The sequence below is a fragment of the Centropristis striata genome, chromosome 3 (assembly GCF_030273125.1).
Source record: "Centropristis striata isolate RG_2023a ecotype Rhode Island chromosome 3, C.striata_1.0, whole genome shotgun sequence".
Classification (NCBI taxonomy): Eukaryota; Metazoa; Chordata; class Actinopteri; order Perciformes; family Serranidae; genus Centropristis; species Centropristis striata.
Genome location: NC_081519.1, coordinates 38,069,696 through 38,090,657, shown reverse-complemented (window position 1 = coordinate 38,090,657; position 20,962 = coordinate 38,069,696). Strand labels below are relative to the sequence as shown.

The window sequence follows — 20,962 nt, the reverse complement described above, 5'->3', positions numbered from 1 at the left end:
GTGTAATCATAACGATGGCTCTTGGCTTTTTATAGTCCGCGAGCAGCAGCGGGGTGGCAGAGTGAGCGGTTTGTCCTTGAACAAGATACCAACTTCCTATCAATACAAAAGTGATTTTAAAATATGAAGGGAAACTGTATCCACCAGACAAAAGGAAAGTATTTAAATATGTCTCCCACTTTATGTTGAAAAGGGAAATATTCCCTTTGGAGATTACGTGTTTATCCGTGCCTGGAAAGATTTTGATTAGAGAAAAAAAATTGCTTTACAGTCTTTTTCACTAAAGTGAAGCATTCGGTACTACACTTTAATCTACACAGTGGTGGAAGATGCTTTACTTAAGTAAAAGTACTAATACCACACTGAAATTACTCCACTCCAAGTAAAAGTCCTGCATTCAAAACTTGCTTCAGTAAAAGTACAAAAGTATCAGCATTAAAATGTACTTAAAGTTTCAAAGTACTTGATATACAGAATGGACCCACTCAGATTGTTTTATATAACCCAAAATATATTATTGGATTGTTATTATTGTTGCATATATTTAAGCAGCATTCTAATTTCATAAAGGTGGGGCTCATTTTAACTACTTAATACACTGTGATGAGGTGTAATTAAAAAATGTCTGTCTAATATAATGTTTTTATATTAAATCTTGACCTGAAAGTAACTTAAGCTGTCAGCTAAATATAGTGGTGTAAGAAGTACAATATTTGCCTCAATATGTAGTGGAGTAGAAGTATAAAGTTACACAAATTGGAAATACTCAATTGAAGTATACAAGCACCTCAAAATTGTACTTAAGTACAGTACTTGAGTAGATATACTAGTTAAATTCCACCACTGCTTCTACAAAATACCAATTTAGCATTTTTAAAAACAATAAAACAGAGTGTCGCAACAACAACAAACAAAAATCACAGAAGCAAATTCCACTGAAAGAGAAATTTATTCTGAGTTTTGCTTTCAAACTCATCCAAGGGTAGTTACAATTTTTTCAAACATTCTCCTGTCTTCAGCATGTACTCTTACATTTCAGCTGCACACTTAAAAGTTCACATTTCAAGTGTCACTAATTTAAACAGACAGATTACAGACCATAGTGGGAAGAAAAACAGAATCTTTGTAGTTTAAAGATCGAGGTTATTAAAAAATATGACCCAAATTTGCAACATACCGTACTTACACACATTTAATTTGCTACTTCATCATAACCAGCTTGCCCTTTATGCTTCTGCCAGTGTCGCTTTGTTGCTGTACATAGTAATGCTTATCATTGGACAATCAACAATTCTGTTACAAATTACATTATTTGAAGGCATCTATTTATCAAATTAAATCCATCAAAATTGAAACAAAGTTGCCACTAAACTTGACATCAATATTGTTTGTGCAGTAAAAGCCAGATTGGAGTGTTTAGCTGTTGTGATGATGTACTAAAAGGCACTTTATTATCACAATTTTTTATTATATGTAGAATGAAGTGTTGTCATTATGATGTAACAGTATATCCTGGGGCATGAACGCAGTGTGTTATTTTAGCCGCCATAATTTAGAAAATGTCAAGTTTAATAACTTAATTAAGTCAGCTTGTAAAGTTTTTAAGGCACTTAAAGGGACAGTTTACCCAAAAATCAAAAATACACACTTTATTTGTTACCTGTAGTGCTATTAATCAATCTAGATTGTTTTGGTGTGAGTTGGTGAGTGTTGGAGATATTGGCTCTATCGATGTCTGCCTCTCTAATATAATGGAACTATATGAAACTTCGCTTGTTGATGCTCAAAGCTAAAACTCAACAGAAATGTCTCTTTCTAGATATCAAGACTCGGTTACTGAAGATATCCCACAGACCTTGTTGTGAGCAGTTTTATGCAGGAATTTGATTATTTCTACCCAACTACCCCCACCAAGCAAATCACCATGCAGAAGGAAGCATCCTGCCGTGATGAAGTATGATTGAGAAAGAAAATAGTTCCTGATGAAACTTCTCACAACAAGGTTTGTGTAATATCTGGAAAGAGACATTTCTGTTGAGTTTTTGGGTTAGAAAAGTGCCATATAGTTTCATTATATTGGGTAGAAGGCAGACATCTTTACATCCAATATCTCCAACACTTGACAACTCACATCAAAACGTAGTCTGATAAATAGCACAATAGGTGGAAGAAAATATTATGTATTTTTGATTCAAGGGTAAACTGTCCCTGTAAATGCTTTAAAATGTAATAAACCTGTTTATTTCATACAATTTTGGGTGGCATTTTATTCTCATCATCCTTGACGAAGTGATGCAACATATTTTGAACTGTTTTTGTTTTTTGAAATAAACATCAATCATTACATTTTACGTAGTTAATAAGAATTTACATTACATTTAAAGACGTCGATTACAATTTCAAACCAGGCACATTTGTTTCTGTCAGGTTTTTACATTATTGGTCAGTTTTTGCATTTTACGACACAACAAAGGGAATACTGGAATCTCAGTCTAAAACCAAGTGGAGTAAATCTTTCACAAAAGAACCAGAAAGTCAGAACTAAACCAGTTAGAGTAGGATCAACACATGTACCACTTCTGGCAACATGAACGGACACAGTCTAAGGCATAGCAAGTGGTTTTGTACATGCTGTAAAAAGTAAAATCCTTCTTACTTTGTACAATTTTTTCTGCGCATGTCTGCTAATTTTGCCCGCTATCCCCTCAGGCTTCTCCAAAGGCTCATCAGTGTATTTCGACCTGCTGTAATTTGATGTTTTACAGCTACAGTTACGTTGCCCGTGCCGGTCGATTTTCTGTAGTGCAATCAGCAGAAATGAGTGATGCCATGAGAGACCGAACTGTGACCAGTGATGATCCCATTTACATTTCGATGTTGCGGGGGCGGCGGTTTCCCGAGTGATATAGTGCTGAGGTGTCATGCCATGGTAACAACTGTTGAACTGCAGAGGCGTTGTATACACTGCAGGCACTTCGAGGCTGTAAATCACAGCTCTGTTTTTAGGAGGTCTGCAGGGCGCTAAGGGTTGACATAGGACACAAAGGTTCCCATCCCAAATACCTGATGGGATCTTTTGTGAAAATGGGAAAATAGGATCATATTGGTGAACATATTCGCCAAAAGACATTCTTAATGTTCACATATTTCATATTGTTTCTGGTTCCTGTGGTCCTTAAAATACTGGTTAAAACCAACTCATCTGACTAGAGAGTCAAGGAATTATTAAAAACACATCATTTTTAGCATTTCTTCTTGATTTAATCACTACTGTGGTGGAACGGAGGAGTGCCCCTTAATTCCTTTAATTTTTGAACAAAAGAATATTCTGCAGCCAGGCTTTGTGGGATACTTCCATTTGCCCAGTGCTAACATGATGACAAATGAACGACCCTGTGAAATCGTTGCACACAGCATTCACTAAATGTGCTCTTGGAAAGACTGTGGCTGCTGGAACAGTGTGGGAGAGCATCTTAAGAGCGGCATTGCCGTGTTGATACAACCTCAGCCAACATAATCAGTAACAATGCAGCAAGTGGACAGTAATGCTGAAGACAGGAGAGCAAACACTTTTTGTCTCAGGGTTTGGAGTGGTATTGGTGTGTGTGTGTATGTATATGTGTGTGTATGTGTGTGTATGTGTGTGCGTGTGTGTATGTGTGTGAGATGGGGTCAGATTCTAGTCAGCTGGTGCCAAAAACTGGACGGCATGAAGCTTTCCATCTTGTCTGCGAAAAAACCCAGGGGTGCAAAGAGTGTGCTGAAGAACTGGAAGAGAGAGAAAAAGCAGAATGAGCTTTCAGATAAATGTCTGTAAAACTTCTTGCCGCTAATTCTTAGTAGTAAAACACTAAAACTATGTTATGGAACTTTCATAGTCTGTCTCAAAGTCTGACAGGATGCAGTTTAGATGCAAAGTGTATTTGAGTTGCAGCAGGGCGGTCCACATCTGAACATATTTATACATGAGATGCAGAAGCTTCCCAGAGTAAAGGCAAGAAAAAAACAAAGCAGCATTATCCAAGTTTTATAATTGTTAAAATGTTGTTTGTAGAAACTGCGCTGACAGTTCAATACACTTCTCTGATTTGGGGATAAACTTTATATTATCACGTCAACACACTTTTATACATCAAATCAATCATGTTCACTTCCTCCTCCGAGGGTTCTGTTTTCAGTTTGGTTTGTTTGTCTGTTTGTCAGCAGGATTACAGAAGCACTGTCGGCCAAGCAAGAAGCCATTAAATGATGTGAATCGGCCTTGGCAGAGGCCTGTGAGTGTGTTGGTGGTGGTCTAGTTCTGTTTCCTTTCAGTACTTTTTACCTCTGTGTTTAGTTGTTCACACGATAATCATGGAGGAATGAATACTGAACGTGACTTTGTCATAAATGATAAGATGATCATCACAAATGATGTATTTACAATTATTTGTACATTTTTGCCCATTATCACACATCACTTCCCAGAGCAAATGTTAACATATAACAATAGCAGGTGGGCCACAGCATAAACCAATGGGATAACTCAATGCTGTGGCATTCACATAACTCTATTATCACCGATGGTGGAATGTAACTAGGTACATTTACTCATGCACTGTACTTAATTACAATTTTCAGGTGCTTGTACTTTACTTAAGTATTTCCATTTTATGTAACTTTATACTTCTACTCAACTACATTTTGAGGCAAATGTGGAACTTATTACCCTACACTACATTTAGCCAACAGCTTAAGATATTTTTTCGATAAAGATGAACATAAAATTTGATACATTTAAAGTGAGTAGACATTTTTTTTATTCTATTAAACCTCATAGTTGTCAAGTAGTTGAGACCTACCTTGAGAACAGTAAAATGCTACTTACACAAATACATCAATAATAATAATAATAATAATAATACAGTAATGTATAAAACAGTCTGAGTGGGGCCATTCTGCATAACGAGTACTTTTACTTTTTATACTTAAAGTACATTTTGATGCTGATTCTTTTGTACTTTCACAGGAGTTGAATGGATCAACTATGCAACCTTTAAACATCCAACAAACCTGGGCTTTAAGAGGATGTGTGGCTCTCCTAGTTCTACGTCTTAATGTGGTATTCTAGAGTGGTCAAATGGTTACATTTTGCACAAAATCCGTGGAACAAATGGCCCCAACCCAAAACCTATTCATGAAACATAACTTAGCACGGGAAAGACAATCACATGCTTGCATTTTAATGTTTGAAGCCTTTATACACTCTAAATTTGAATAGGTGCCTAACCAAAACATGTTTATTTCAGATTTATGATGAAACAGTGCTGAGCTGCATCTCAAATCAATCTTCAGGTTCCAAGCTTTCAAATGATATATATATATATATATATATATATATATATATATATATATATATATATATACCAATCCTATATGGCATCTGCTGTTGACCTGCTATCTCCCCGTAAAAGTCACCACGACTCCCAACCCTTAAAAAAAGACTAAAATGGGTTTATGTGGGTTAACTGATGGATTTTAAGTCAAGGTAACATATATTGTATTAAGTATTCTTTGACATTGTTTAATTTCAGTTATAAAACAACAAGTTTGTCTCTACCAAATGCGACAAAATCTGCTCATAATCAGAACCTAAAATGAGCAACTCAAGCTCTCATTTTTATGATTAGCAGCGGGGATATATATCCACTTAGATCTCAGATTAAGATCTATAATATGCGGTATAGAGGGTATGTGTATAATAGAGCACATGTTAGTGATTAAAGTAAGCTGGTAACAGTGAAATGTCCTCTAAAATATTACAATATGGTTTCTCTCTGAAACTACTTGAGGTGAGCTTGATACACTTGACACTTTAATAGTCTCATAAGTGGATGTATCAGCCTGGCCAGACAAGTGCAAATCAAGTACTCCTCTAATCCCATTTAATACATGAAACATATTCAACTACTATGCTATACATGTCTGGCGTCTATAAATAAAGGCGAGGCAGCCTTCCACCACCACCACCACTGTCTTGCATTGCTTAGATCTTCTGTTCAAGAGCAGCAGCAGACTCAGAGAATCTGTTTTTCCTCAGAAGGCAGAGAGGTCCTCTGTGTTCCTCCCTCAATGGTTTTCATGCACTGGTCTGAACATTACACAAACCAGGCTCGCTGGAGCTGCTGTAAAAATCCTATCTGGCCCCCAATCTTTCCCATAACAAAAGGAAGAGCACTAGATGTTCTCTGTGGCCTTGTTTTTGCTTCAAGTCTGTGTAAAGGCAGGCCCTAATAAACAGGGTGACCATAAACAAAGGATAAGCCAAAGTGAGGAGTTTGCCAAGCTGGCTAAAAACAGATAACAAAGCACTTCTATGATAAATAAAAAAAACAGTAAAAGGAAGTCGTGCACGCATACAAAGTTTCTAAACCTTCAGGGCCGTAAACTAAACTGTTGTGTTTGCTATGGCGGCGAGCTTGCATTGTACAGCTGTGGTCACTGATAGCTGAAGTCGAGCTACAGCTTGTTTTGGCGGGAAACACCGACTTCGCAGGCCTACGACTCCCATGAGCCTCCAGTGTTCCTGACAGTGATGGAACGCAGCAATTACCACAGGGGTTAAAAGGTTCAGGTTACAAACAACATGCATTTTAAACACAAACCCATTCAGAGATTAATTGAAGATGAAACCAGTCAGCCAAACCACACACAAGTTAAACCTGTGTACTGATCAAACGTAAACTGTCTGCATCGGCATCTTTTGAGACGAATTGGAGATGTTTGGTTGGAGTACTTACTGCTTTGGCAAAGACACCCATGAGCTCAGGGAACTGATGTGTGAGCATGGCCAGCATGGCAGTGAAGGAGCAAAGGCCTGCTGTGAAGAGGATGAAGAAGGGAAGCTCTTTCTTTGGGTACACAGACACCTCGTGGAATGCTGGGACAAAAATGAGAGCAGAAAAGAAGCAAAAAAAGTCGTAAAAAGTGCAGATTAACAGCAGAGAATGATGTAATTACAGAATCAAATGAGGAGCAAATAGGTACATTAACCTAGTTGAAAGTACTGGTATTATATATAAAAACTAATAGACCAAAGGAATCCATTGGTGCCAACACTCACGCAATATCTTGTCAGACAGAAGCTTAATTATGTTTACTTTTGGTGAGGGGAAAAACTGAAATGGGCATTTTTAAAAGGGTTCGCTTGACCTCTGACCTGAAGATATCTGAATCTGTTGACTTGACTGTACTTACTGTAGGATGATGACATACATTAAATGTGTACATTGTGAACAAACTGTGATATAGTTATTTCACTACTACTGACTGTTTGTTTTATTGAAAATATGGCTGTCAACTTTTTCTTACTGTGCCACACAGTGTAATAATTTAGTTGTTTATTCATGTTTTACATTTTTTTATTGTATTTTAGGACAAAGGTAATTCTCTACAGTTAAAGCCAAGGTTTTAAGCTTTCTACAGTTTTTATTTCATGTCTCTATCTGCAACAGCGGCTGAGAAATAGATGATTTAAGAAACGTTGATATTCTGTGTAGTTTGTCAGAAAATCCTGAGGACATTGTTTTGAAACAATGCTTAGGTTTAATAGGATGTTTTTTGAGGCAGACTTATGTCTGAATGGGTTAAAAACATGCCTTTTGGTTCATGTAATCATGTATTTTGCACATTGGGCCCCTAAATTATTGTTATTAGTGTTATTATACTTGACCTCACTGTATAAGATTACCTTTTGTGACCTCTAGGATAATCATAGCCTCATGGAATACTTGCCATGATTAAGGATGATTAATTACACAATCAAACAGGGAGCAGCTTTAGCTATTGTACTTACAGGGCAGCAGTTCCCTGTCTGCTGTTTCTGTGCATCCTGGGTAGGGGTAAAACAGGTGACCCTTCTCCAGTGGGTAGGGAATTATCCGGAAGGCTGTACAATCAGACAAAGGCACAGATAGGAAATTGAATGAAGATGAATAATAGAAGTGGCATTACTTAAACAGATGCCACCATTTCCCGAAAAGCATTCAAGTAGCAAAATATACAGTGACAAGTTACTAACTTCCTAATAAAATATAACAATAACATTCTTCCTGGGCTTCGTGCGAGCAATGATCTCATCCTTGTATAATCACAAGTAGAGTATTTGTGGGCGTGCTGTGCATACATGACCCGTGACAAAACAATTTCAAAATGAAGAGCAGCACATGACGAAGATACTTTGAGTCTAATATAGCACGGCTCTATCACAATACTGTATAATCATGACTTAGAATTATGTGTAATGATTTTCAACAGAAACAAAGAAAAAAGTATGTTTTCAAAACTGAAATGACAAGCACAAAGAAGTCCTTATATGCAAAGTAGTAGTACTCAATAGAAGAAGTAATAGTTATACATACTGCCCTCCCAGGTGCAGTGTAGTAAGTTTAAGGCTCCTTCTGCCCTCTTCCAGTGCTGCAGGTGGAAGAAAGCATATGCCACTGCCTCACTGTCTCCCCTCTTCAAGATGTGCTCTGGAGGGAGGATCAGGCTCTTCATCTCTAATAAGTACTGCAGAAAGGGAAGAAGAGGAAGAAATACTAAATAAGGTTTCTGATGAGCGTACACTACAGTACCTTAATGCTTTCTGGTCGCTGAGCTTGGTAAAGAAAGTCTGTATAATGTACAGTACATTTATGAAAAAGACAATTTTAGTGAGATTAAACCCATCAAATTTTACACAGTAATCAGCAAACCCAATTTGATCCATTAGAGGTGTGATGTTTTGTGAGTTGATAAGTTAGGAATTCATTTTCTAAACAAATTCGCACAAATAATTATTAAATCGTAATTTGTAATTATTTGCGCATTGTTGTAAATTCGGCAAATCTAACACGTCAAGACATTTGTTTCTTTGAGGGAAAACCATTGCTTCACTTTGTCCCTTTGGCCTGTTATGGTACCACTGCAAACAGAGTCAGCTGCTCAGATTAATGCAGCATACAGTCATTAATTTTGCACCTGTAATTGCATTTATTTTCATGCGCTTCTGTTGAATAACACATCTCTCAGATCTTATTTGACACAAAAGAAGGTATAATCATTAGCTAGACCATGTCATAAAAACAACAATCTGTATGTTTTACCAAATGCTTAAACATAATATTTTCACAACCTAATCATCATCATCAACAAATCATCATGATTATGATACAAAATTAAGTGAAAGAATGCTCTGCATGGGAAGATCACCCCTTATACAGCTAATTGCATGCGCAGTACACCACTTCATCCTCTATCATCACTGCTCCCCCTAGTGGTTAGAATTTTTTTTTTTGCAATTGGTATCCATACATGGCACTTAAAAGCCTAGGTCCCGTCACCGAGCACTGCTAAATTCTCAGTGGCTGTATTTGAAGCTGCACTTTATACTGCCATCAAACACTGTGATATGTAGTGCAGTGTCTTTTGAATGCTTGTTTATTGTCCTCTTATAAAACCAGCAGTCAGCTAGAGTGGACTCAAATATATTTTTGTGAAATAGTAGTATATAGTAATAGTAGTAGTTCAGTATAGTTCTATATGCAGATGTGAAATAATGTTGAAAACTGGCTCAGACACACGTGGGCTGAGAGATGAATACCATGTAATTACAACCTCCATTGTTTGCATTGGAAGACATTTGTCTTCCTGCACCTTCTCCCTATATTTTTTTATTTTATAAATGCAAAATGCTGGCATATATGTAACATTTAGCAAGCAAAAGAGACCCAAATGTTTTTTCCTTGGTAAACCAAACCACAACTTAAATATAAGTGAATATTTGCATTCTTGTTGCTGTGTGCTGAAGGCAGAGTAGGCAGGTAACTTCTAAATTCTGCTGATGTACGTTTGGTTTAAAAGTCTGCCCCTTGTGGTCAAAACATCATTTATACAGCTTTAAATGGTTTCATTCACATCTTTTCCTCGTTTCTCAGTCAGCACTGCACTTATTCTATTGTGAAATTCCCACTGGCTAACTCCCTGCAGACTGAACACATATTTTCTTCATGTGAGGTATTTGTTGACAGCCTTATTTTGCAATTGTTCAAGGTGGGAGGGAAAAGCTTTCCAAAGCTCTCTGAGTGTGTGTTATTCTTACAGTACAGTACATTCATTCCATGAATGTGTAACATCCCCCGCTCGCCCCTCCTCTTGTCCCCCTACTGTGTAAGTTTGTCCCAGTGAGTCAGTCGGTTCACTGTGCTGACAAAGGCCCACATCCCAGAGTTACAACCTATAGAACAGGTATGCTCTCTGAAATAACAGAAAACCTCAATCTGCAAATAACAACATGTGCATATTGTGTGCTGCTTTTCTGCCATCTATACTTAATTAAGGCCTAGCTGTGTCAAAAGACAAGTTATTAACAGGTGTATAGTGACTTTGATGAACATGCCACTCTATGAACGTTATGTCTGTGGTGTCCAGTGTGGCAGGGGTCTGTGTTAAACAAAGCCCATGTGCAGGGCTGGGGGCCCCCTGGGCTGGATTCCCAGGCGGCCAGCTTCACAGCGCTCTGGATCTCAGACTGACACTTTGGGAAGGTTACCCCACAGCTAATCCTGTCTAATCCCTTCCATGGTCACAGGCTCAGCCAGCCAGCCAGCCAGCCAACCATCCATCCATCTATCCAGCCAGCCAGCCAGACCATGCTGTCTCACCCATCTCCCCCTGCCTTACCCTCTCCACTTTCACCCTCATGATCACAGTCTGCACAGGCTCTTCGACCTGGCTCATCCCCGTCTTCCTCAAACACTTCTTCATGCTTTGGCTCTTAAGATACGAGCCTGGGACTCATGTCCTCTGGTTATCTGTCTCACTTATTTGGCCGTGTCAATCACGTCAATGTTGTCCCTCTTTTGCAGCCTCAGTGGTCGTGTTTACGTTCAACTGACAGGCAAATTGAAGGAAACCTTTGAAATGTTGCAGAAAAAGAAATAGGAATTAGGCACATTTCAATCAACTGGGTTGGAGCGAAACACTGGGCTACAGCATTACATGTCATTTAGCAGACGCTTTGGACAAAAGCACGTAATGTAACGTAACGACATGTAATGTAATGTAATGTAATGTAAAGCTTAGTTTTTTTCAGAAGGTGGCGCTAGAGGCTAGATATGGCTGTCATTCAATTCAATTCAAACAACTTTATTCGTCCCCGCAGGAGGGATGAAAATAAAGTAAAGTAATCTGCCAGTATACAGTAGAAGAAGTAGAGGTTAAAAAGCAGAGTCTCAATCACCATGGCGATCTAACCCATGTACGAGAGAGAAAAAAATTAAGAGAGGTCTTCAAGAAATTGGTGAAATTAAGTTTTAATTGTTCTTTTATGTCAGCTAGTAATGGCTTGTTTCATGCTGTCCAGAGACAAAGGAAAATTAAGGAATATCTGATAAGACGCCAACAGCAAAAAAAAGCTGACCAGTCATGTTATTTAAAGGCGTTTTTACATCTGAAGCCCTTTCCATATCCCATTAAGCACATCAACTCTTTTTTCTTTGGAATAAAAGGTAGAAACCTATGGAGCCTCCCTCGGGTCAGCAGAAAAAAAAAAAAGACGATGTGAAAATCTGTTTACTGTGGACAGTTTACGCATCTATGCACACAGATCACTGTCCTCTCAGTTTGCCAGGCCCAGCTCATCTCTCTGCTGTCTGTTTCTCACTCGCAACCTCCTGAATCTCTAACCCTCATGGGTAAAAGCTCAATCCAACCACCCAACAGGCGTGAACACTTCGCTTCACATTCTTGTGGAGTCCGTCCTGTCTTCTAGCTACTTCTCTTTCCATCCCCACATCCTCTGTAGTCTTTACAAGGATCGGCAGCTCGAGACAACCAGAAGCTGCTTGTTTGACCTTCTCACTTATCCTGTCTGACTTACTTAAATCAGCTCTCTCTGCTCCAGCCAAGACATTTGACTGTCTGCCTTCATTCTCCTCACCACTTTGGTCTCCTATTTTTTTTCTGAGCACAAACCTTACACCATCCTCTACTCCCCCGACACCGGTGTTGAGGCAGCTAGCCAGCTCAAGAGAAAACAAAAACAAACAACAGTAACTGATAAAATAACATACATTCAGTGTAAGTAGTACAGTGGTATTAATTTGGGGGGAATTTTGAACTTCAGAATTGATAATCATGACAATCTGTAAACAATCTGTATTTCTACCTCTGTGGCTGATACTGAATGACTGGTATATGGCACCCATGTTGGCCTGGGTCCTCTGAGTTTTAAGATTAACCATTTAGAGAGGCCGGCTGCTCAGCTGTCCTTCCTCGCATGCCACAGCATTAGACCTGGTGACACCTCAGTCCTCTGTGCTGGCCGCCCGCCCTCCACCCCTCTCGTTCCTCGGTTCGCTTCTCTACTCCCTGTCGCCTCTTTGATGAAGGGATTGAGTTTCATGTGTTCTCCTTTTATCCCTGGCCAGTCATAAGCCCGGAGCATAACTCATAAGCTGCCTTCTGATTCTAATCTGCAACACTTTGCTTCTCACAATGGCACACACAGGCAACAATGACATCAGCCCTGTAGTTGCTCAGTAAGGGTTGGACAAACGTACACGTGTACGGCGAAGAGCATAAAGACAAACAGGTGTTGCAGATTAAGAATTTTGTTCAGTCAGTAAACACTGCTACTAGCAGCTCCAACCTCTACTGAGGACAGTTGCAGACGTCTTGCAGCATTTATTCGAACATGGGCCGGGGTCAAGCAATTTCCAACTACTCCCTTTGCCTCGTCTAAGTCAAACCTCATCCATCTTAATTCAGAACAAACCCAGGACCTCCGCTCTGTCTCAATTTACAAACCAAAAAGCCAATTTCAGAGGTAAACTATGCACAGGTCTGCATTTCTGAGCCTTGATGGGCGACCTAGATGAAAACATGTCAACCGAAATGGGGTGAGATGAGAAACCGCCTTCCAAAGTGGAGTAAACTAGCAAGGTAGATGGGATCGGGTCAACCAGAATGCTTCAAAACGACCATGTACGGACCAAAGTGGTGGTAAATGTAAATGTACAACAGATTCAGATAGCCGGGGCACTTGATCAGCTGTGCAAGCGTTCAGCAAACTGTCAGGTTCTTAACCACCGGCTGGTGGAGATGCTGATTGGAATGGACAGCCAGAAGGAGAAAAGGGTGGAGGAGAAATGGAGAAGGACAAGAAGATGAGGAAGAGAGGAAAATTAAAGAGAGGGGGAGGTAAATAGGGGCAGGATGGAGGGCTGGTGAGGGAAAGAGAAAAGGTCCCACTAGGGAGGGAAAACAGTCTGCAACAGACTGAAGTGTGAGTGTGTGGGTGTGGGTTTAGTGTGTGGAGCTTTTTGAGCTGTTTGAATAAGCTCATGTGATATAGCCTAGTATAATATTCATATATAATCTCCCTGGCATGCTTGATAACACACACACAGACACACACAAAAATACCATGTTCACACCCAGAAGCTACTTACAGCAACCACAGTCTGAGGGTTAAAGGTCTTGCTCGAGGGCACCTCAGTGCACCTAATGAGGGACGGGAAACACTCTTTTTCACCTTTTCCATACAGAGATTGATCCTGCTGGTCCAGGGATGAAACTGGATACGTCCTAAGCACATTTCTCTGAACTTTGGGCCACCACAGCCAACTAGTACAGTGATAATGGTTCAGGAATTGAGAAAAGTTTACACAGGCGTTTGCTCAAGCTGCTATACTCTGCTATCTCCAGTTCAGTGCAACACTGGTATCTGTTATGACTTCTCTATAGCAACACAAACACAGACAAGCTTTGTAACTTTGTAACTGAGTTACCTTTGATGATCTCCTGCCTCTTAGTAGAAATTAAGCAGTGTAAAAAAAAACCCCACACCACTTCCTATTTAAAAGAGACCTGTACCTGGAATTCTTTTCTTGGTACTTTAATCTCTTTGTAGAAGCAAAAAGGCATTTTTTTAGTTGTAAACTACAATGATACAGACCCCCACTAAGGCCAATGCTGCATTCACATGCAACTTGGATAGTCCCATTTCCCGAGTTGGGAAGTTGTATTTTATTTTTATTTCATAGTATGTGTTTTTTATTGCTCAAGGTGTTGAAACTACACGTTGATAGCAGTTTTCCAGCATTTGCATGAGATCAAAGAGCAGAACAAATTGAAAGGGTGAGCCATGAAATATGATTGGAAATTATTATATTTTGATTATTCAGACAGCACACGAATGCAGCACAAACACCCAATCTCGCACTGTTAAGGAAAGTGAAAAAAATAATTTGTGTACTGATGATGATTCTGATTGGCTCCAACATTGGATTTTTTCATCTTTCAAAAAAACAACAACTACTGGCCCAATTTTTTTTCCGTAATTCTGCCTAAAGACAGACAAACAGCTATGAATTGGCCTGACTCACAGTGACTTGAACAGGTTGCAAGGGTGGCCGAGTTATTCTCTCACTCAGATACCAAAAGTTTCGGACCAACTGATTAAACGTGAATCACTACCTAGTTCTGCCAGTACCCTTACTGACTTCAGTACCCATAGTGGCTCATGACTTTCTTAAAAATAGGCTCAAACAAGTTTTTTCCACTATTTGGGAAACTGGAGTCAAACCTACACTAGAATACAGAGATCGGATAAAGTGAAGTTTTGGATAAAAGCCCTTTGCAGATCCTCATTAAAGGGGCTAGCCTGTGTCTAAAAAGGCTGCAGTCACAGGTGCACTCATCATGCCAAACAACACAAAGCAACAACCCCCTCCTTCCCCACTGTTACATTTTCACATCCAGAGAGTCAGAAATGTAACACAACTCTGTTATGAGGCCTGAGTAAGTACCAGATGCCAGTCAAATGCTGAAAGATGAGCCTGCCAATAATCCTCTGTGAAAGGTGTTTTACATATTTCATAAAGTTGGCAGTGGTGGCCAACATCAGGCTCTCTGTTTGGCTCAAACAGGGGGATGAGGGAACATGAGAGGATAAGAAACAGGATGAGGGTACGTGATGAGAGGAGGGAGGATGGCTGCCTCTGGGCACAGTGGGGAGGGAGCAGTTGGAAAGACATTGAAAATGAGGGCCTTCACTTTAAAATCAAAGGCTGGATCAAAGTGCTGGCTGACACCCCCGCACCCACCTCCACCCCCCAAACACATACACCCAAACACACTGATTCTCTTTCTCTCTCTCTCAGAAAAGGAGCCTGTGAGATGAAACAACACCACACTACAAAGGCTAAACTGAGACAAAACTCTGCTGCAACAAGTTGTGTATGACTCTGTGTGCATGTGTGACATCTAATCCTGTGGGAACTGATGTGAAAGGCCAAAGAGATATCCAGTTGTAGTCCCATGTTCTCCCTGGCTCAGCTGGATGTAGAGCTACTCTCTTTTTATGCAAAACTGTGATTAATCTTTTGCATGTTCACTGTTTGTATTTGGACCCAAATGTAAAATTATATCTAAACTACCTATAAAAAAACATAATGCATGTATGATTCCAAGAATACTGCTTGAATGGTCACATCAAATACACATGTGTCCAATTTAACTGTATTGAATTGTTTAATACTTAATAACATACAACAATTACCCAAATCACAGATATAGAGTAAGACCTGACAAATAGCTACCAAGGTTTGGAGTCTAAATATGACACTTGAGGTGTAATAAAATGAATTTAGAGCCCCTGTAGTAAGACCTTTACTGACACCTGCTGGTGAGCCAGTGTACAACATGTCTGGAATGAAGAAACTGCTCGATCTCACCTATTCCTGCTGAGGTAACCTATAATTGTCTGATGGATTGTTTACCTGCCTGAAGTCTTTTCCTGTTTGTTCTGTGATCAGACCAACAATATAATATATTCTAACCTTGAAAACACAACATTAGCATTCAAGTGTTTTAAGGATTTCTAGCACTCGTAGAACCCTGACAAAATCACATCATGAGGTGAAAATTGGGTTTTCGTGGCTCACAAAATCTGTCAGACTCTATGTGAGACTCGTTAGTCTTATCACTGACCTTTGGCACATGTGGGTTGAACTCAACAGCTCTGTGTATGGCCTCCACAGCGTTCATCTCTGCTGTGCTTAGCCCTCGCCGTGACGCGGCCTCTGGTGAAAACCTGAGGAAAAACACTTAATATGACACACTGTTGCTGCACACAAAGTAATAGTGTGTACAAATGTCATGTCTTCCAAACTATAAGAACCAAAAGGACACATACTTATCTGATACAGCCCGTGCTTTCAACAATGCAGATGTGTAGCATATAGTGGCTGATTTTGGCAAGCTGATGTCTAAAATGGCAGAAGACACTAGGGTTACATATATGTCATACAATTGCAAGACTGATAAAATGACATTGAGGTAATTTAGCTCCAAATGTTGTGTGATGTCTTCAGAAAAATGAAATGTATTGTGTTACCATCATATTTGGCGAGAACTGCTTGGACATCAGCATATGCCTGAAGCTCTAGAAGTGCCTCCAAGAGGTTTTCGTGTATATTTAACATTCCCAAAAGTGGGAACTCCTTCATTAACTGTAAAGAGAGGAAATATCAGTCATTAATACTACTGTATTGCATTTGTGAAAACCGTGAACACATTGCCTCAGATGCATGAGTAGTTAGAAATGTACACACTATAGCAGCAGTAAGCACTTTGAGGTGTTTATCTGGCAAAATAGCTTTTCGATAGAAACTCACATCTCTCATCATTTTCACTGCTTCTTTAATCCGGCCCAGTTTGCGTGCACACATTGCCAGTCTGCGTTTAATGTACACCAGTAAGTTGATATCTTTTCCCGCTGTGGATGGCAAACAGAAACAATTAATAAACAAACATGTGTCACTCCACGGACATGTTAAACATGAATAACATGGATCAAATTGTATTAATGTCTAGGATACGACTTCATTCTACATCTTGTGGTTTTGTGTAGGGGAAAAGCATTAATAGAATATTGCTCTTGGGATAACATCATTCATCACAGGTGGGTGTGAACAGATGTGGTCTATTCTATTTATAACCACAATTACAGATGACTGTGATGTCAAATTGTTCAGTTGCACATTCTGAAGTGCTGCACTAGACAGGGTGCGGTGGATCAGGTTGCACAGTCAGGTCCAAAAGTGGGTGTAGTTAGTTCTTAATTAGTTAGCCATCTTCCTGCTACTGTGCCTGATGGATTACTCCTCATGGAGAACTTGAAATATTCCTTGATATAATGGTTTATATCGATCCATTCTTACCAATACTTAATGCTTTCTTGAAGAGGCGTTCAGCTTCTGTGATGGTCGTGGCTTCTTCCTCTGCTAGGAGCACATAGGCTGCAGCACATCTGCACATAGATTTTCAATTTGCATGCACATATAAAAACATAAAGTCAAGGAAATAATTTGAGGTATGAAAGTGCAAATAAAAAAGGCTGTAATATGAATGTATAAGTGTATTTATGCTCCTAACTGAAGCATGCACAGTCACAGAAACTTAATTTGAGAACTCCTATTTGAACTACCTGACAACAGTAGATTCATTCAATCATTCATTCTCGTTTACCACACTCAGGTTGGGGGGGCTGGAGCGTATCCATGAGGGGTACACCCTGGACAGGTTGCCAGACTATCGCAGGCTGACATATAATAAAGACAATCACGCTCTCATTCACACCTACGGGCAATTTTAGAGTCACCAATTAAACCTAAGTACATGTTTTTGGACTGTGGGAGGAAGCCGGAGTACCCAGTGAGAACCCACGCTGACACGGGGAGAACATGCAAACAAAAGGAAGAGCCGCAGGCTGTGAGGGAAGAGTGCTAACCACTACACCACAGTGGAGCCCTACAGCAGTAGATGTTTAGAAAAAAGAAAAAATGGAAAAAAGATACAGAATTTCAGGGGGAAATGTGTAATTGAGAAAGAGTAGGACTCACTCATGGTTCATTTCTATGGCCTGGTAAGCTGCTCTGATCCTGGCTTGAGGATTTCTCTCTCTCCAGGCTTTCTGCATCACTGTAATGAGAGATGATGAATTCAAGTGTATTGCAGACGTGACCTTATCAACATTAATAATTATCAAAAGCACCACAGCAAAAAAAACAGCTTTGGTCTAAACATTTACAAAGAACCAGAGAAATCTCTTTCAATTCAATATGCTAGCAGTCTTTTGTTGTACGCTTGTAAAGACAAATACATTTCACAACTCTGTTTTCTTCTCTTTTTACCAGCCTGGAAATTTAGTCAGTTTGTGGTTAACACTCACCAGCATCTTCTGGTCTTAACTGTGGAGTGTCTCCTGTGAAGAAGGTCTGATGGTCTTGAGCAGACAGGTTCATATCATAGTATGTTAAGGGTTCCTTCCCTGTTACCCAGGTGTACCTGTAGTGTAAAATATTAAATACACAGATCCACAATGAATTCAATAAATTCAAACACGTTTTCTTGCACCAAAGACACAGTTTGCAGCCCTATAAATAGTTTTAACTACTGCAACTATTCGAAGCTTTTGAAACAGGTAAATATCTAAATACACATACCTGTTGTATTCTGCTCCTCTGAATAGATTCAAAGGGTTCCTCCAGACCTTACACTCTACCAAATGGAATATATTCTTATTAGTGCTAGAAGTGAATATAAGTGATATTGCTGTGATAGTTTGCATTTATTTACCTGAAACACTGGGCCTCGGCTCTGCCTCTCCATTAACTGATGCAAATAGCCCAGTCGTGGAGCTGCTCTCCACTCCCCCCAGAAGAGGACGCAGGTGGCTCACCGACACTTGTTCAATGAACGAGGTCCCATATTTACGAAAATACCACCACTCAAATATCTGCAGCGAGGACATATGGTAAAAAAAGTACATGATAAGACACCAGTTACTCAGTTATTATATCACTAGTCCTTCAATGTTTCCACACAAAAGATGCATACCTCTTTTGCTATAATGACAAAGAACTTAGTTCTGAGTTGAGTTAATTTTTTGTTTGGTGAGTAATAGGGGTGGGGGATGCAATTGATATTGAACTGATACACTGATGTCAAGTATCAATTTTTGTTACTTAAATTATTATAACATTTTTGTGCAATAACAATAAATAAAGTGAGAAGAACAGACTGAAAACTTTATCTTATTAGACAAAACCTATGTTGACAAAGTTTTCTTTTGAGGACATAATTTGCAGTTGAAAACAAAAGCATGTACTGCAACATAATGCAATATAAGGTATAGCTATAAAATCACCATAATATTGTATCATGACTTAAGTATCAACATAATATTATATTGTGGAGCCTCTGATGATTCCCACCTATAGTGGGTACTATTTTTTCTTCCGTGTCATAAAATCTGCCTTATATATTACATGCTATTTATGTGTCTGCACACATCTTGCTATGCAAATGATTCTGATTAATTCAACCCTTGCAATGGCTTAATCCTCCCCACAGTAGGAACCACTGCTCTGGGTGCAGCCTTGCATTTAATATAGACATTTCTACAAGACCAGGCATGTGTCCTCTCTGTGACGCACAAGCAATATAACACAAGCATGTAATTTGGCACAAGGATGACTATTTAACATATCTTTTTATGGTGCGAGACATAACTAATGCGGAAACTCACAAGGATGAGTCCAGAGATGAGAGAGGAGGTTCCAGTGAGAGCCACATAGAACTTGGGGGTCAGTGTATTCAGAAACACTGAGGCTGAAAGGAAAAGAAGAGGAGACAGTCAGTGTAGTGCCATAATGCAACCAGAGGTGTGAGAAGTTAATGTCCTCCTGTTGTGACCATACATTAAAAAACATGCCAACAGAAAAACATTGGCAGTGGGTTTAGTTAAGTAGGTGGTATGTAGCTACATTCATTCTTTCGATAACATGAGCAGCAACAGCAATGAAGTACCAATTTCTGACTACATACAATACACGCTGCTGCTAGAAAATTATTTAACTAGAAGCTGACCATATATATGTAAAAACTCGAGCTTAATTAAACCAGAGAGTCGCCTCTATTTGCGCTTGAATTAGTCAAACGCCGAACTGTCAAACCAACAGCTCCCGCTTGCTGTCAGCTAAAGCCAGATACCCGGAGGCTAACAATAGCTAGCTAGCATTTGCATTAATTCACCTGAGGTAAGAGTTTCCTGCAGTTTCAGCGGGCTCCACAGGACGTAGATCATGATCAGCACCATGCCGAACCAAATGAAGCACACGTAGGTCCATGACCAAGAGAGCCAAGACTTTAATTTCTCTGTAAATCCGAGAGATTGGGGATTACTGCCAGCGGTGTCCTCCATGTTTCTCCGGATGCCTGTAAACAGAGGAGTCACGTGATCACGAAGTGCGAGGACTTCTATTTTGAAATCTCTGCAAATATCCATTTCCGGCGACTTCAGAAAAAATATATTTATATTTTGCTACACGAACAGTGTCGTTTACTCATCATCTAAACTAAATCAAATAGTTAGAGGGTAGAAATAATCGGTTTCATACAAACGTCATGCAAACGAGTTTTGCTCTTTTCTGGAGTTAGAGACAGAATATGCCAAAAAATATAAATTAAATTAATAAAATAGGAAATTAATAAATATACGAAGAGACATTATTTACATAGGAGCCCACTGTTTAATTAACGAAACAAGATGTAATTTTAATAATTTTTTTGGTCCACTATAGTCTCCCTGAGTGAGTTGGATCTATTTTGGACCGATCTGTATATTATACAAACACTTACATTTTGTACTTTTCATTCCATCGATCGTAATATAGGATACTATGAATATTCTATATTTTACCAAAAACAAACAAAAACTAAAATTATGATGCATTTTTAAAATGTAACTACCAAACAGTAGCACAGTATATAGATGTACTATAATATATTAAATATGTCATGTAATGTTATATAAACCACTGTGCATAATGAGTACTTTTACTTTTGACACACACACACACACACACACACACAC

At 39.2% G+C, this 20,962-nt stretch overlaps 1 protein-coding gene across 1 annotated transcript; it reads right to left on the bottom strand.

Annotated features, from left to right (window-relative positions):
- Nucleotides 1-936: 936 nt before the first annotated feature.
- On the bottom strand, nucleotides 937-20,305 carry st7l (suppression of tumorigenicity 7 like). The gene is made up of 15 exons (XM_059329730.1): nucleotides 20,122-20,305; nucleotides 19,616-19,698; nucleotides 18,664-18,823; nucleotides 18,531-18,585; nucleotides 18,257-18,372; nucleotides 17,928-18,006; nucleotides 17,247-17,335; nucleotides 16,701-16,801; nucleotides 16,421-16,535; nucleotides 16,220-16,292; nucleotides 16,015-16,117; nucleotides 8,400-8,550; nucleotides 7,835-7,927; nucleotides 6,780-6,919; nucleotides 937-3,768 (listed from the first exon to the last, which is right to left on the bottom strand). The coding sequence occupies exons 1-15, from the start codon at nucleotides 20,288-20,290 to the stop codon at nucleotides 3,673-3,675; spliced, it is 1,623 nt and encodes a 540-aa protein (XP_059185713.1). The 5' UTR covers nucleotides 20,291-20,305; the 3' UTR covers nucleotides 937-3,672.
- Nucleotides 20,306-20,962: the final 657 nt, after the last annotated feature.